This window comes from Mus caroli, chromosome 19 (assembly GCF_900094665.2).
Source record: "Mus caroli chromosome 19, CAROLI_EIJ_v1.1, whole genome shotgun sequence".
Taxonomy (NCBI): domain Eukaryota; kingdom Metazoa; phylum Chordata; class Mammalia; order Rodentia; family Muridae; genus Mus; species Mus caroli.
This window is the reverse complement of record NC_034588.1, coordinates 34,582,829-34,598,560: the sequence shown is the minus strand read 5'-3', so window position 1 is coordinate 34,598,560 and position 15,732 is coordinate 34,582,829. Positions and strand designations below refer to the sequence as shown.

The 15,732-nt window shown below is 43.6% G+C and overlaps 1 protein-coding gene across 3 annotated transcripts in view; it reads left to right on the top strand.

The window, feature by feature from the left end:
* Window positions 1–15,732, top strand: part of Myof (myoferlin) — a 147,171-nt gene that overhangs the window by 20,439 nt on the left and 111,000 nt on the right. For all 3 annotated transcript variants that reach the window (XM_021152563.1, XM_021152562.1, XM_029472658.1), the window contains exon 3: window positions 1,354–1,445. In XM_021152563.1, the coding sequence (XP_021008222.1) occupies window positions 1,354–1,445 (92 nt within the window). The remainder of the gene's footprint in view (window positions 1–1,353; window positions 1,446–15,732) is intronic.

The following is a 15,732-nucleotide window of genomic DNA, read 5'->3' as shown; positions in this document are numbered from 1 at the left end:
CACACACACACACACACACACACACACACACACACAGCACTCTCATAACACTGTTGACTTTGTATCTATTTTTATAAGTGGCTCAGAGTTCAGTGTTTTTACAGATAGACCAAATGTTTCATTCATCCCCCGGGGTGGGATTTTCCCAGTCTGACTAATTTTTTGATGACCAGCTTCCATTGTTTCTTTCAACTGCTGGGCTAAACCTCCCCGGACTAGAGCAATATCTTTGTTGTTCTCCCTGAGTCATTGGAGGTCGACTTTCCTTTCACCCACCCTAAATCCTTCCCTCTGCCAGCCTCTTTTAATACGTCTAAATCCGAGGGCCATATCTCATCATCAATGATGGGAAGCTGTGGAGCCTCTTAAAGCTTCGGTGGGAAACCCTGCTGTTCTGCAGGCTGTGAGGCACTCTGCTCTCTATAACTCACAGCCAATTGGACCTTAAGACCTGTGAGGCCCCTTGTGCAATGCTGTGCACTCCTAGCACACAGCTCCAAGGCTAAAACAAAGCAAAAACACATTGGCATCCTTCTACCCCTTCTGGGTTGGACTAACCTGACATGCCTCTCAAACCACGGGACCCCAGTGGTAGAGGTGTGTTGTCACCCGAGGGCACTACCCACCTTACTCCATTTTGTTCCCAATGTGTGCCCCCCTCTTTATTTTGCAAATGTAGAGATCAAGAAAACACTCTACCTGCTGTTTCTTAGGTGAACCCAAACCTCAGTGAAATGCCATTGCCACAGTCTTTGGGATTGGTGGGTGTATTCTCATAGGAACTGTGAGCCAAACCTCTATTCCAAAGCTACTACAAGGTGTCTCAACAGGTTGCTTACTTTGACTAATCAACTGACCACCTAATCAATCAAAGGTCTCCATGGTGCTTTGTTATCTCTTTTGCATCTCTTACTAGAAAGCAAGTCACTGAATTAAAGTGAGAATCTGAGACACAACAACAGCAACTGGATAGCTGCACTGGCCACAGTAAAGAGGAAAGCCTCCTTAGGAGATGGGTTTCTAGTTATTCATTACTGTTCAACAGTAATGCACAAGAAGAGCAGGGTTTAAAAATAACCACGGAGGGAAGTATTTTCTCAACAGTTTGGTAGGCGTTAGTTCATTTTTCTGACTATGAGTCAGAGGTTTGGTGACCCGTCTATAGCCCCAAGGTCTAGAAAATGGGAAGCCAGGAGTAGCCTCCACACTCCCTGGATCTCTATCTACTTTGTTTTTTCACCATCCAAACTATAGAACTTAGTGATTCAAAGGAGTGTTAGTGAAGATTACTGCCCAGTGTGTCCTCTATTCTCTTTAACAGCCTTTTCACTTCCATTACTTTTCTGTGAACAGATTTTGGAATTTGACTTGAGGGGGATACCACTGGACTCATCATCTTCCCTGGTGATTGTTGTCAAAGATTTTGAGACAATTGGACAAAATAAGTAAGTTGCTTCCAGAGAATTTTTATCATTTTATATATATTATCTTACCATTATTTGTACTGTTGAATTACACATTATAGCATTTTTATTGACCTATCTGTGGTACTTTTAATATTCTAGGGCTTCAGTTCTATGTCTCTATGCTCTTACATCTTCACGGGCCATGTCAGATGTGGCTATTCAATCACAGAACTTCCCCCCCAGGAAAACAGTGTTCAATACTCAGCCATCACGAGTCTGTCTATCTCATTCCTTCTTTGCCAACTGTATTCCTTACCTCTAGTTGTTTTTTTTTGTTTTGTTTTAAAGATTTATTTATTTATTATATGTGTGTACACTGTAGCTGTCTTCAGGCACTCCAGAAGAGGGCATCAGATTTTTGTTACGGATGGTTGTGAGCCACCATGTGGTTGCTGGGATTTGAACTCAGGACCTTTGGAAGAGCAGTCGGCACTCTTAACTGCTGAGCCATCTCTCCAGCCCCCACCTCTAGTTGTTTATCTGAGTTGCAGCTACATTAGGTATAACAAAGATCCTTTGTCTGCTTGTGTGTGCTTTGCTAGAGTGTGTGTGTGTGTATGTGTGTGTATGTGTGTGTGTGTAGTATGTGTATGTGTGGTGTGTGTATATGTGTGTGTGTATGTGTATGTGTGTATGTATGTGTGTTTATGTGTGTGTGTGTGGTGTGTGTATGTGTGGTGTGTGTGAGTATGCATGTATGTGTGGTGTGTATGTGTGTGTGTATATATGTGATGTGTGTATATATGTGATGTGTGTATGTGTGTGTATGTGGTGTGTATGTGTGTGTGTATATATGTGGTCTGTGTGTGTGTGTGTATATATATATGGGTGTGTGTGTGTGGTGTGTGTACATGTGTGTGTATATATATGTGATGTGCGTATATATGTGATGTGTGTGTGTGTGTGTGTGTGTGTTTGTGTGTGTGTGTGTGTGGTATATGCCATAACTCATGGAAAGGCATGTTATTTCTCACAATTATAAGGTTGTCATTGTTGGGTGTACTGCTACATTAATAACAGATTTGGGAGAAAAAGAGAGTCTAATGCTCAAATCTATGTGAGTTATAAGAAACACCTTGGCTTTCAGTGTTAGTGCATGTAAAATTACAAGTCTTGCCTTCAGCACACTCGGCACAATCAGAAGGCTGCAATGGGAGGATTAGGGAGTTGAGAGTTAGACCATGTGCCCTGGTTTGCTTGGCTACCTCCCCACACAGTGCTTGGTTTGCTGTCAGTGGGGGCTTGGTTTAGACAGTAAGTTCTATGGTCATCATAATTGTTGGGATCTTTTACTCACTGCTGTCACAGTCAGAAAATCTTGACAAACATCTGCTCCCCACATAGTGCTTTATTGGGGAGTGCATGTGTGTGTAGTGTGTGTGTGTAGTGTGCGTGTGTGTGGTGTGTATGTGTGTAGTGTATAGTATGTATGTGTAGTATGTCTGTGTAGTGTATGCATATGGGTGCATATGTGTGTAGTCTGTATATGTGTACTGTGTACTATGTGTAGTGTGTAGTGTGTGTGTACTATCTATCTGGTGCATAGTGTGTTTATGTGTTGTGTGTAGTGTGTAATGTGTAATGTCTGTGTGTGATGCAGTCTCAGCGCAAAGCATGTAGAGGTCAGAGGCCAACACTAGAATGAATGTCTTCCTCAATTGTTTTTCAATAATAATAATAATAATAATAATAATAATAATGGGCAGTGACTCTCACTAAATCTTGGACTTTCTGGTGAGACAGGTCCAGCTGGCCAGTGAGCCCCAGGATCCACTTGTATCTACTCTCAGCTTTGGGGTTACACTGTACCACAAAGCCTGCCTTTCTATATGGGCACCAGTGATCCAAACTCATGCTTGTGTGCCAAGCAGCTTACGCACTGACCTTCTCTCTAGCCCCAGAATTTCGAGCCTTCCAAATGTATTCTCTCACTTACTCATGCCCCTCACGACTGAAACAGTTTTATCTAAATTATTTATTAAATTATATATTCTGAAATTTTATATTCTACACGGTTCTGACTCTACTCACTCTCTTAAACTAAAAACTAGTGTGTTTGTTTGTTTGTTTGTTTGTTTTGGAGACAGGGTCTCAGGTAGTCCAAACTGGCCTTAACCTTGTTGTGTGGGGCAAGGTGTCCTTGAACTTCCCAATTGTAGGGGATTGGAGGGGTGCACCACCATACCCACCTTGAATCTAGCCTTTTAAGGTTATGTTGCACATCTTAGTTTTGAACCATTGTATGAAGAGTAATCTTCCACCTCAACCTCCAGAAGAGAGTTTTGGTTCCCATATTCAACGTTCTGGGGAAGTGGTTCATAAAGCCCACAGTAGCCTCTGACAGTCACGAGCAGTATATTCACCCTTCTCTTCCTTGTGTTCTTCTCTCTACAAATGGAGACATTGTCAGTGTTCTAGACAAGCCCCCTTCATTAGGAATAGTTAGAGGGCTTACATGTATCATAAAGTTTTCTAGTGGCTGCACTAGCAAAATGAGAATGAAACAAGAGAAGTTAATCCCACCGTTTTAACCCAGCATATCTGAGATGGCATCATTTCAGCATGAAATCAATGTGCCCCAAATCATCAGGATTGTGCACACAGCCTAGGAAATCCAGTTTGCACTCTGTGCAGACGTCTTACTCCGAGTGTTGTGTTTGTGTGTTTCTGCACAGAGTGGCTGTGCAGACTCTCTGAATCTCAACATCCTTTTTTGCTAGTCAGAACAAAGGAAATATGATATGTTCCATTATAAGCAGACCCACCTACATTTTGGAATTCTCATATCTTGCTTAATACAGGTTTTTATAAACAACTTTTTATTGCAGGGTCCGGGGGCATGCTATGTCACTATATGAGGTCTAAGGGACAGCTTTCAGTAGTGTGCTCTCTCCTTCTACCACGTGGGTACCAGGGATCCCACTTAGGCAATCAGACTCAGCAGAAAGCACCTTTATCTGCTGAGCCTTCTCTTCATCCTCATTTTTTGTTTTGTTGAGACAGGAGCTTATGTAGTTCAGGCTAGGCTCCAACACCCTGTCAAAAACCATATTTGACAAGAAAGGTTAACCAAGGCAGGCAGCGAAAAGGGATATGGCATTGGTGATTGGGGTCATGAGGATAGCAGTCCAGAGAGGCCCTGCAGACAGCAACAGGGTCAGTACTACGGACAGAACAAAACTTAATTATCTGGAGCTGACAAGAATGCCCAGTGAGAAATGCCCAGTGAGAAACTCAGAACTCTTTAAACTCTTAACTGTACCTATGTATAGATAGACAGACAGATATATAGATATCTATATCTATATTTATATATCTTTACCTCTCTATCTCTCTATCTCTGGTGGATGGGACAGAGTCCCAAAGGCCACACTTTATTTCTTTTCTCTGTCAATTTATACCTTCTTAGACAAAAGTTCTTTATAAAATTACCTCATAGATAGGATGCTACACAAAAGGGGAGTTACAAAAGGATGTTGATAGTAAGTTCAAAGGAATGTTTTATTCTGTAAGCTCACTATAAGTTCAGAGCAACAGTTTCACAGGGCCTGGCTTTATCATAATGTATATCTATGGCTTCATACTTGAATCTGACCTAGAATGGATGTTTTTCCTTGATTTCAAATTTGTCCCAAGCCTATTTCTCTTCTTAGTGTAATTTATGAAAGAAAGCTCATCGTATGCCTTATTATGCAGCCTTTACTTACTATTCTATGAGGAGGGGGCACATTCTATTCTTGAGTCTGACTTTATTACATCTTTCTGGCAAAACAACTAAAACCATTAAACTTTCCCCTTAAGAAACTTTCTTCCTAAAATTATTTGAATCAAACCAGGAATTCTATAAAGTCATTAATTCACCTAGCATTAATTCATGAAAATTCTTCTTCATGTTGATTTGCAGGAGTAGGAATTTGCTCAGTAGGGTGGGCTGATGCCCAAGAATCATTAGGCTATCTAATAGTGGCAGGAAAGAACTATCAGTGATGAGAAGCAGTCCTGGGATGAAGTCTCAGAGTGTACCCACTGCAGCCATGCAAAATGGTGGACCATCTCTAGGAAACTCACTTGCTTGCCATAGCATTTCCTAGATGGCTTCTGTCAACCCTCTCTGTAACAGAGATTGACTGTCAAGTTCTTATCCTTTTGCCTTCATCTCCCAAGTTCTAGAATTACAGGCATGCACCACCAGGGCCAGTTTTGTGCCATGCTAGGAGTTGAATCTGGGGCTTAATGCATGCTAGGCAAACACTACCCCCGACCTATCTCTCCAGACTGTGGGTGATATATGTTGCTCTTGTTTCTGGTGCAAAGAACAGACAAGAACATGTTCACTGTAAAAACCACATGAGCAGGCAAAACATGAAGCTGGCCCTGGTCACTCTTTCATCTGTCTCCCCTTTTCCCCCCCACTGACTAAGGCACCCAGTGTCCTCCTATTCCAGGCCTTCCCTGGGATACCCACTCAGCCTGTCCATTCAGTTAGGCAGTGCATTTTCTGCCAGTTCTTTTCTTCAGGAAAAACTCACCTGGCCTGTGGCTCCATGTCCTTCAAGGTCCTGCATCAGGTGCTGTCTGCAAACCTCAGGTAATCGAAGGTAGATGGGTGCTAGGAGCTCTGGGCTGTCTGAGTTAGGGTCACTATTGCTGTGGGAAATGCATTAACCAAAAGAAACATGGAGGAAAGGGTGTATTTCTCTTAACAGTTCCACACAACAGATCATCTTCAAAAGTGGTGAGGGAAGGAACTCAGGAAAGGCAAGAACCTGGAGGCAGGAGTTGATGCAGGGGCCGTGGAAGGGTGCTGCTTACTGACTTGCTTCTCATGGCTTGCTCAGCCGACTTTCTTATAGAACCAGGACCACTAGCCTAGGGATGGCTCCACCCACAATGGGCTGGGCCCTTCCCCATCAATCACTAATTAAGAAAATACCCTACAGCCAGATTTGATACTTTTGTTTTCCAGTTGAGGTTCCATCCTTTTAAATGACTGTAGCTTGTGTCAAGTTGACATAAAACTCACCAGCACATGTCACCATCCCAGACACACTAAGTTTTACTCACCTGAAAAAAATGAACAAAACAGATTTTAGGCTCCTTGGTCCTGTCATGGGGGCAAATGTTTTTTAATGAGATCAGCTTTCTACTCTGAACATTTCTCTGCACAGTTACTGTCCTGAAAGTCTGGCCCGAGTCACCTTAGCTTGGAGCAGAGGGTGTGTCTCTGTTGTCCCTGTACTTTACTAAGAGCATACCCCAGACAGTGCAGAATCTTTGGCTCTCTAGACATTTCCACCAATCCAAATCTATCCCAGGGAAATTACCTGTACATTTTAGGGGTAAAGACCATTTGGGAATCAGCTGTCTGTTTGTACAAAGTATCTGCATGTTTGGTTTGTCTGCTAGGGATTTGGCCCCAGGGATCTTCTGGCTGCCCAAGGAGGAATGACTTTTCAAGGTGGGGCTGAGGTTTTTCTACCAGTTTCAGAATGTTCTCTGTGCTGACTAACCTGTTGTCATGGAGACTGGCAGTACAAACACAAGTTCCCACTTGGCTTCTGCTGTTCCATTGCTTAGGACCTGCCTGTTAGCAAACAGTGCCAGGCAGCCTGGGCTGGCTTGTGTGAGGTGACCACACCCACAGGGCTCAGCTTTGCCTGCCTTGCCTGCTGTGCATTAACTCAGCAGCTGCAAGGCTATTGCTCCAGGCTGGGAGCCTGCTGGTTGCTGTATGCTGCCTCCTGTGCCCCTCATCCATCATCTGACTAGCCATTCAGATTGAATGAGGGTGGGAGAGGAGCAGAAAGCCTCCTGCTTAGAGACACATGTCCATTCTGAGATGTCAGAGTGGAAGAATTTGTCCACACAAAAGATAGTTCCCTCTACACACAAGCAATGACCTCGCTTGTTACGGACTTGGGGAGAGCCATGGCTAGCCCAGTACCCACAATCAGACACCCAATAAGCCAGGGTCTGTTTTTCTTCAGAGCAGTTTGGTAACCTGCTCAGGCTCACAGGTCATTTACTTCCAGACTTGATGTCTTGACATATTTGTTACTCTGGAAGCCTCTGACTTGTTGGAACAAGACTGTAGGTAGATGAATTTGTTCTTTGCTCAAATGGAAGCAGTTTTCCTTCCTAATTCTAAGAAACAACAACAAAACAAAACAAAACAAAACAAAACAAAACAAAACAAAACAAAACAGAACAAAACAACAGCACTCTCAGAGTCAGAGCAATCCTGCCTTTCCTGACCTCCTCTTTTAAGAAACTTTTTTTTTTTTTTTGTATTGCTAGATAGTAAGAGACCTCTGTTCATACACTGCACTGGTCAAGGTATGTTCAAAGACAGTTTCACATCTCATTTAATCTTCACACTGACCTTAGGAGAACAGAGGCGACTCGGGGCTCAGGGACTTTGGGGACCCTGGTCCTTGTCATCCAGTGGAGTTCATAAAAAACGATGCCTGGATTCCTAGATGAGCAGGAATAAGAGAGATTTCTAGGTCTTCAGATGTGCATGTGCATGTACGTTAGAACAAGAAGCCCAGGAGGAGATGGCACCAAGCAGGGATTCTACATCTGCCCCCTCTGCATGGGATGCTCTTTCCCTTACATTGCAAATGTGATGTCTTGTCATTGGCCCTTAGCACCTTGGATCCCTGAACCATAGTACGGGCACCAGGCCACTCACTGTATCACTACCCTATTCTATGAAGCTCTTAATGAGCACAGGAATGATGTGGAGAAGATATTAGGCCAGGTCTAAGATAAGAGCTCAGCATATGTGTTATTCCCTATTGATGCTGTGTTTGGCTTGGCATTCTGCCCTATCTTCAAGGCTCTTCCATAAGTTATTCATTTATTTCCTCCTTGTGCTAGACTGTAGGCTCTGTATGCATCTTGGTCAATGCTGTACCATCAACAGTGTAACAATGCCTAGGATGTATGGGGCTCTCGATAAATGTTTGTTGGTGTTCTGTTCTACTCTAAGATCAAGAATTGACAAATGGGACCTCATAAAATTACAAAGCTTCTGTAAGGCAAAGGACACTGTCAATAGGACAAAATGGCAACCAACAGGTTGGGAAAAGATCTTTACCAATCCTACATCTGATAGAGGGCAAATATTCAAAATATACAAAGAATTCAAGAAGTTAGACTTCAGAGAACCAAATAACCCTGTTAAAAGTGGGGTACAAAGATAAACAAAGAATTCTCAACCAAGAAATATCAAATGGCTGAGAAATACCTAAAGAAATGTTTAAAGTTCTTAGTCATAAGGGAAATGTAAATCAAAACACCTGAGATTCCACCTCACACCAGTCAGAATGGCTAAGATCAAAAACTCAGGTGACAGCAGGTGCTGGCAAGGATGTGGAGAAAGAGGAACACTCCTCCATTGCTGGTGGGATTGCAAACTGGTACAACCACTCTGGAAATCAGTCTGGTGGTTCCTCAGAAAATTGGACATAGTACTACTGGAAGATGCAGCTATACCACTCCTGGGCATATACCCAGAAGATGTTCCAACATGTAATAAGGACACATGTTCCACTTTGTTCATAGCAGCCTTATTTATAATAGTCAGAAACTAGAAAGAACCCAGATGTCCCTCAACAGAGGAATGGATACAGAAAACAATGAATTCATGAAATTCTTAGGCAAATGGATGGAACTAGAAAATATCATCCTGAGTGAGGTAACCTAATCACAAAAGAACACACATTGTATCACTCACTGATAAGTGGATATTAGCCCAGAAGCTTGGAATACCCAATATACAATTCACAGACCAAATGAAGCTCAAGAAGAAGGAAGACCAAAGTGTGGATACTTTGGTCCTTCTTAGAAGGGAGAACAAAATACCCATGGGAGGAGATACAGAGACAAAGTGTGGAGCAGAGACTAAAGGAAAGACCATCCAGAGATTGCCCTACCCGGGGCTCCATCCCAGTATAGTCACCAAACCCAGACACTATTGTGGATGCCAACAAGTGCTTGCTGACAGGAGCCTGATATAGTTGTCTCCTGAGAGGCTCTGCCAGTGCCTGACAAATACAGAGGTGGATGCTCTCAGCCAACCATTGGACTGAGTACAAGGTCCCCAATGAATGAGATAGGAAAAGGACTGAAGGAGCTGAAGGAGCTTGCAGCCCCCTAGGAGGAACAACAATATGAACCAACCAGTACCCCCAGAGCTCCCTGGGACTAAACCACCAACCAAAGAGTACACATGGAGAGACCCATGGCTCCACCTGCATATGTATCAGAGGAGGGCCTTGTTGGACATCAGTGGGAGGAGAGGCCCTTGTTCCTGAGAAGGCTTGATGCCCCAGTGTAGGGGAATGCCAGGGCAGGGAAGCAGGAGTAGGTGGGTTGGTGAACAGAGGATAGGGGATTTTGGAGGGAAAATGAGGAAAGAGGATAGCATTTGAAATGTAAATCAAGAAAATATCTAATAAAAAATAAAAATAAATATTTGTTGAAGGAATGCATTAACAAGTGTGTTTATGATGCTACTATATGGAAGACATTTAACATTTAGTCACCTTGTGACTCTCATGACAGGCCACTAATAATTATAGGTCGCTTGTGAAGAAGTCTGTCCACCTCAGCTCTCCGGAGCATTTCTCGGACAACTTGGTTACAGCTACAAAAGGCTCAGGACAGTTCAAACACCAGGGACACGGTGCCCTCAGAAAGCTGGTGCTCTTTTGAGATGTAGAAGTGAAGGCTGGGCTCACAGGAAGGCGAGAGGACAGAGGTTTACTGCTGCTATTCTGAAGACAGAGCAAGGCTGGTTAGAGATCCAGCTCTCTGCTATTAGGGAGTGGCCTTGGCCAAGTTGCTTACTGTCTTCCAGCGTCAGAATCCTCATCCTTAAAGTATGCATAGTTGAGTGAATCTGCTTAAGTGAAGACATTATTACAGGGTCTGTTTACCCTCCCACCCAACACAATTAAAAATCCACGCACAACACAGGTGACTGTAGTTTCCAGATAGTAGACATTCCTGACACCGTGCTGTGGTCCAGAGAGAGGGAGGAAATCACGTGAGCCAGCTGCGTAATATAGCACAGTGCAGAGAGAGGGTCCCAGGCAGAGTCTGGCTGTCTCCCAGAGTCAGAGAGATGCAGGCTGAGTTCTAGGGATGCCAGGAAGCTGTGGAGTCAAGAGGAGGAGATGTACAGAAGACAGGGAGAGGAAAAGAATAGTGACTGACCCTGATAGATGTGAATGGTGGACAGGCCATTCACAGGTGGACATTAGGAAAGATGGTGGCGTGTCTGTGCAGCGGAGACGAGAAGTTATGAACAGAAGCCAAACCGGGCTGCTGGAGAATGAAAATGACGATGTCTGCGATACAATGACTGTAATTATCTCTGCAAGAACCTGTGTTCCCAATGTTCTTTTCCCATGTGCATGTGTGTACGTGTTCATGCTAACCTACTACCACATCCCCCAACCTCAACACACACAGAGACACACACACAGACACACACACACACACAGTGAAGTTAGCAAAGTTAACAGAATGTTGGTCTCTGGGCAAGGCTCTGATTTGCTATATTGTGCATAAGAAGGAGATACCAGAAAGTCTAGTCACACACCAAAAAGGAGAATTACTAAGTTCTTGCATAAGAAAATGCAAATGGGTCAGCTGCCTGATCCTGGAGTTTGCTGGGATTTCATTTTGTCATTTACCGGTTGGGTAACTCTTAAGAAGTTCCTTCATCTTTACGATGGGAACCACAGTCCTTCCTCAGTGAAGGCTAAGCTGGGGCACATCTGATATAATTAGAGAAAACTACTGCAATTTCCCGATGAACAATACAATCTCTGTTTTTGCGGGTGTACAGAAATCCAGGGATAAGGCTACAGCTATCCCACATGTAACTGCTTTTAATCTTTGTAACCGCTCAGTCAGACAGTCATATTCTCAGTTGACAAATGAGAGAAATATGGCTCAAGAGGTTCGGCAAATCACTGGGGTCACCCAGCTCCTTAAGTGGACTTGGATGGAGTTAACTGGGGATCTTTATTTACAGAGGCCAGACCCTCTGAGGTTTGTTCTCCTTCTGTGTGTATGTGAGTATGTGCACACACACTGTCGAGCTAAGAGTCAGGGCGGGAGGATGGTCCAGTAAGCACAAGTATGTAAGCACGCATGTGTATGCACACACACATGATTTGGGGAGATATGAAATAGAAAATGAAAATGACAAAGTTGAGTGGTGAAGTATACAAACTTCCTGAGCAAAAGTGCTTTTCAGTTGGAGAAAACAGGAAATCTGTGGTTCAGAATGAAAAAAAAAAAATTCTTTTCTGGGAAACAGTGTGGTCCTACTTGGGAGACATTTTGGTTCTTTGTATGTCAGAGACCGTGCCTTTCAGCCTATGTCCTGTTATGTCACACAGTTTTGAGGCTCTCTCCTGAGATTGACGTAGGGGCTTGTCCTCAGTTCTCCCCTGAGAGTGCTTGATGAGAGGTCAGACAGCTGTGGGCTATGTGGCTTGTCTTCCACCAGCTGTGTGAAAGCCTGAGTAGATGCAGGGGGTACTACTGTGCAGTGGAATACCTCCTTTTGATTAAACAAACAAACAGACAAACAAGCTAACAAACAGCCCCCTCCCCCAATCTAAACCTTCATTTTCAGCAGAGCAGCACAAGACCAACACTGTTGCTGATGAAAATCTTTTAATATTGGAGAGGTGTTGTAAGCACCCTATGTCAGAAACATAGACAAATATGTCTGTGTATTTCCACAGTGCTAGGATTTATGGAACAGCAGTAAAGTCATAAGGTATGGTGGCTTCCCTGTGCCAGATAATCCCACTTTCCTTGACATCTAGGACTAAGACAATCATAGGCTCTTTTATTCTAACCTTAATTACTAATATTAACTCTCAGATCACATGTTATGCATCACACGGTAAAGGCCTAATTTTGTATGTATGCATGAATGTATGTGCATATGTATGTAGGTATGAATGAGTATATGTATGTATGTATGTATGTATGCATGCATGCTACATTACAGAATGGCTAGAAAAAGTTAAAGAGTTGAGGTATTTCAAAGAACTCCTAGAGGCCAAAACTGGGAATTGGAGAGAAATGCAAAGGAGCCCTGATGGGTATGAGATAGGCATCAAGTCCAGCTGCAGAAGAGGCTGTGAGTCTGCTAGCTGCTGGTCATAGAGATGCTGTTGTAGGATCTAAGTGGAGCTGGAGCAGTGAAGTGAAGAGAAGGGCAAGACCTGGTCTGGGCGGATGGAAAGCTGAGTAGACGGATGGAGAGCAGGTCCAGATGTGTGAGCAGACAGATGGGCGGATGACAAGTCCAGTAAGCAGCATCAGCGGTGGGAGTGGGGTCCAATGAAACTGAAGCCCCGGGGACAGTTGGAAGTTCCCTGCCTGTCTGTCCCTAGACTACAAAGCAGATAGTCAGGTGACAGGTCACCATCACAGTGTTAGAGGTCCATCCATTTCCAGGTGAAGAAATCCTTTCTAGGTCTGGCGTGTCTGATACGCTCTTGGCCTTGGTTTTCTTACTGTGATTTTAGTATGCCCATCTGCCCCTACAGTCTCAACTGACCTGAGAAATGTATAGCGCAGTACCCATTGTACTCCCAGGAATAGGTCACTTTTTGGTCTGTGTTGTGAAGGTGATGTCAAACAGATGGTGCCATTCACAGGTCCCGTCAGATGCAGAGTCATCCCGCCTCCTCAAAATGGAGTCAAAAGCTGCCTGGAGATGGAATCTCTCCAGGCAAGATGCAGCCTAAAGAAACTACTGGTTTACATGATATGGGGGGTAACTTAAGGCAGTGTACAGTCCAATCGAATTAAGAGACTGAACTACTGGACCTGATGAAGGCCAATGAAGTTCCTATAAGTTCTGGGGTTTCCACTATGGTCTTGTGAGTAGGTCAGCATGGAGCATGGCCCTGGAGAAAGGTGTGTGGAGAGCTAAAGGAAAAAAACACGTCATAATAATAACAGCAGCCAGGATAACCCCCGTTCCTCCTCAGCTTTATAACTTTTAAACAATTTCCAGAGACATTGGACTGTCTTCAGTTATAATGCCGGTTCACTCACTGATCCCACAAACTGATCCCATTAGTGATAATGCCTAATGTGTGTCAGCAACAGCTTGAGGCACTGGGGACACTCCATACCATTTATAGAGATCACAGCAGGGTACAGTTCAGTGGGAAGGCATAAGGGCCTGGGTTTGATGCTCAGCCCCGCAAAACAAACAAAGCCAACGAAAACCACAAGTGCTCCTACACACTCGTCTGAATGTGGGGTTAGGGTTAGGGTTAGGGTTAGGGTTAGGGTTAGGGTTAGGGTTAGGGTTAGGGTTAGAGTGGCAGCAGAGAAAGGCCGCAGTAGGGGTTGTGGGAGTCAGTGTGGCTATCCCAGCTGGGGCTGAGCACTCAGTAGAACTTATTCTCAGTACTTGACCGATTTCGCATCTCTGTGTTAACTATTGACCTCTGCCAGAGAGAAGCTTCTGGCCAAGGTTGAAGGCCATGCTAATCTATGGGCATAGCATAAATGTGCGGAGGGCAGTTTGACAGGATGCTGTGTAGCAAAACCAACAATAGTAGATGCCTCCCTAGGCCTGGAAGGTCACAGCCTTCTTCTGACTGATAATTTACTTTGATATACAAAAGCTTTTAAAATTTTCATTAGATCCCATTTGTTGATTATTGGACTTATTTCCTGAGAGATTAAAGTCTTGTCTAGAAAATCCTTACCCATATTTATTTATCCTGTAAGTATGCTTCCTAGCTTTTTTTTCTAGCAGTTTCATATTTGCTTGTTTTTAAAGATTAATTTATTTATTCATGTGTTTGTGTGGACACTTGCATGCATGTCTATGCAGAGGCCAGAAGAGAGTATCATTGTCTTTATCACTCTCTGACCATTTCTTTGAGGCCGAGTCTCTCCCTGAATCTTAGGCTTTTGTTTTCTTGCCTAAGTGAGAAGTCACCAAGCCCTAGTATTCCACTGTCATGTGGGAACTGGGATTTGAACTCTGGTCCTCATGATTGTGGAGCAAATGCTACTAACCTTAGAGCCTTTTCTCCAGTTCCTTGTTTGTTCTTTGGGACACTCTTGCTGTGTAGCCTGGGCTGATTTCAAAGTCATTTCAAAATCATTCTGTCTCAAATTGTGAAGTGCTAGGATTATAAACATGTTCAGCATTTTCTTTCTTTTTAAAAATTGAATATTTTCTTTATTTACATTTCAAATGTTATCCCCTTTCCTGGTTTCCCCCCTCCCGGAAACCCCCTATCCCCTCCTCCCCTTCCCTGCTTCTATCAGGGTGTTCCTCCACTCACCCACCCACTCCCACCTCCCTGCCCTCAATTCCCCTATACTGGGGCATCTATCGAGCCTTCATAGGATCAAGGACTTCTCCTCCCATTGAGGCCTGACATGGCCATCCTCTGCTACATATGCAGCTGGAGCCATGTGTACTCCTTGGTTGATGGCTTAGTCCCTGGGAGCTCTGGAGGGGGTGGTCTAGTTGGTTGATATTGCTGTTCTTCCTATGGTGCTGCAAACCCCTTCAACTCCTTCAGTCCTTTCTCTAACTCCTCTATTGGGGACCCTGCACTCAGTCCAATGGTTGACTGCGAGCATCCACTTCTGTACTTGCAAAGAAATCTTATGTGTTTATTTATTCCTGCCTGCTCTGCCTAGGTCTTTTGAGATTTGGGCTGGGCATGGGTCTGGTGTAAGTACCTTCCTGTGCTTTTCTTAACTTTCTTTTTCTAGAGTAGTATCTGAAATAAAGCTCATTTTAAAAAGTACCTGACATGTTATTTTTTAAATCTCTATCTCAGTACTATTAGATAAAATTTGTCAGCCCCATTTATAGATACAGAATGAGAGAACTTGGAGGAGTTAGTCTGTATATAGACTGTAGTGCAAAGTTGAGTCCAAATTACATTTCTGTCTTTATTGTCCCCTAACCTTCTAAGGTTCGTGTATGAATGGATGAAGGAATGTGTTTAGGAATGATAAAACTGTCCTGATTCTCATGTTAAGAAAATTAGACAGCCAGAGTCTGGGAACTCCACACCTATTGAACCAGGCAAGCATAGATTAGTCCCTTGAGGACTGGGAGGTCAGAATTGGCCAGGAAGAATGAGCAAAGTATTAGGATACAGTTGTTCATTACAATCTTATCTATCTATCTATCTATCTATCTATCTATCTATCTATCTATCTAATGTGTGTGTGTGTG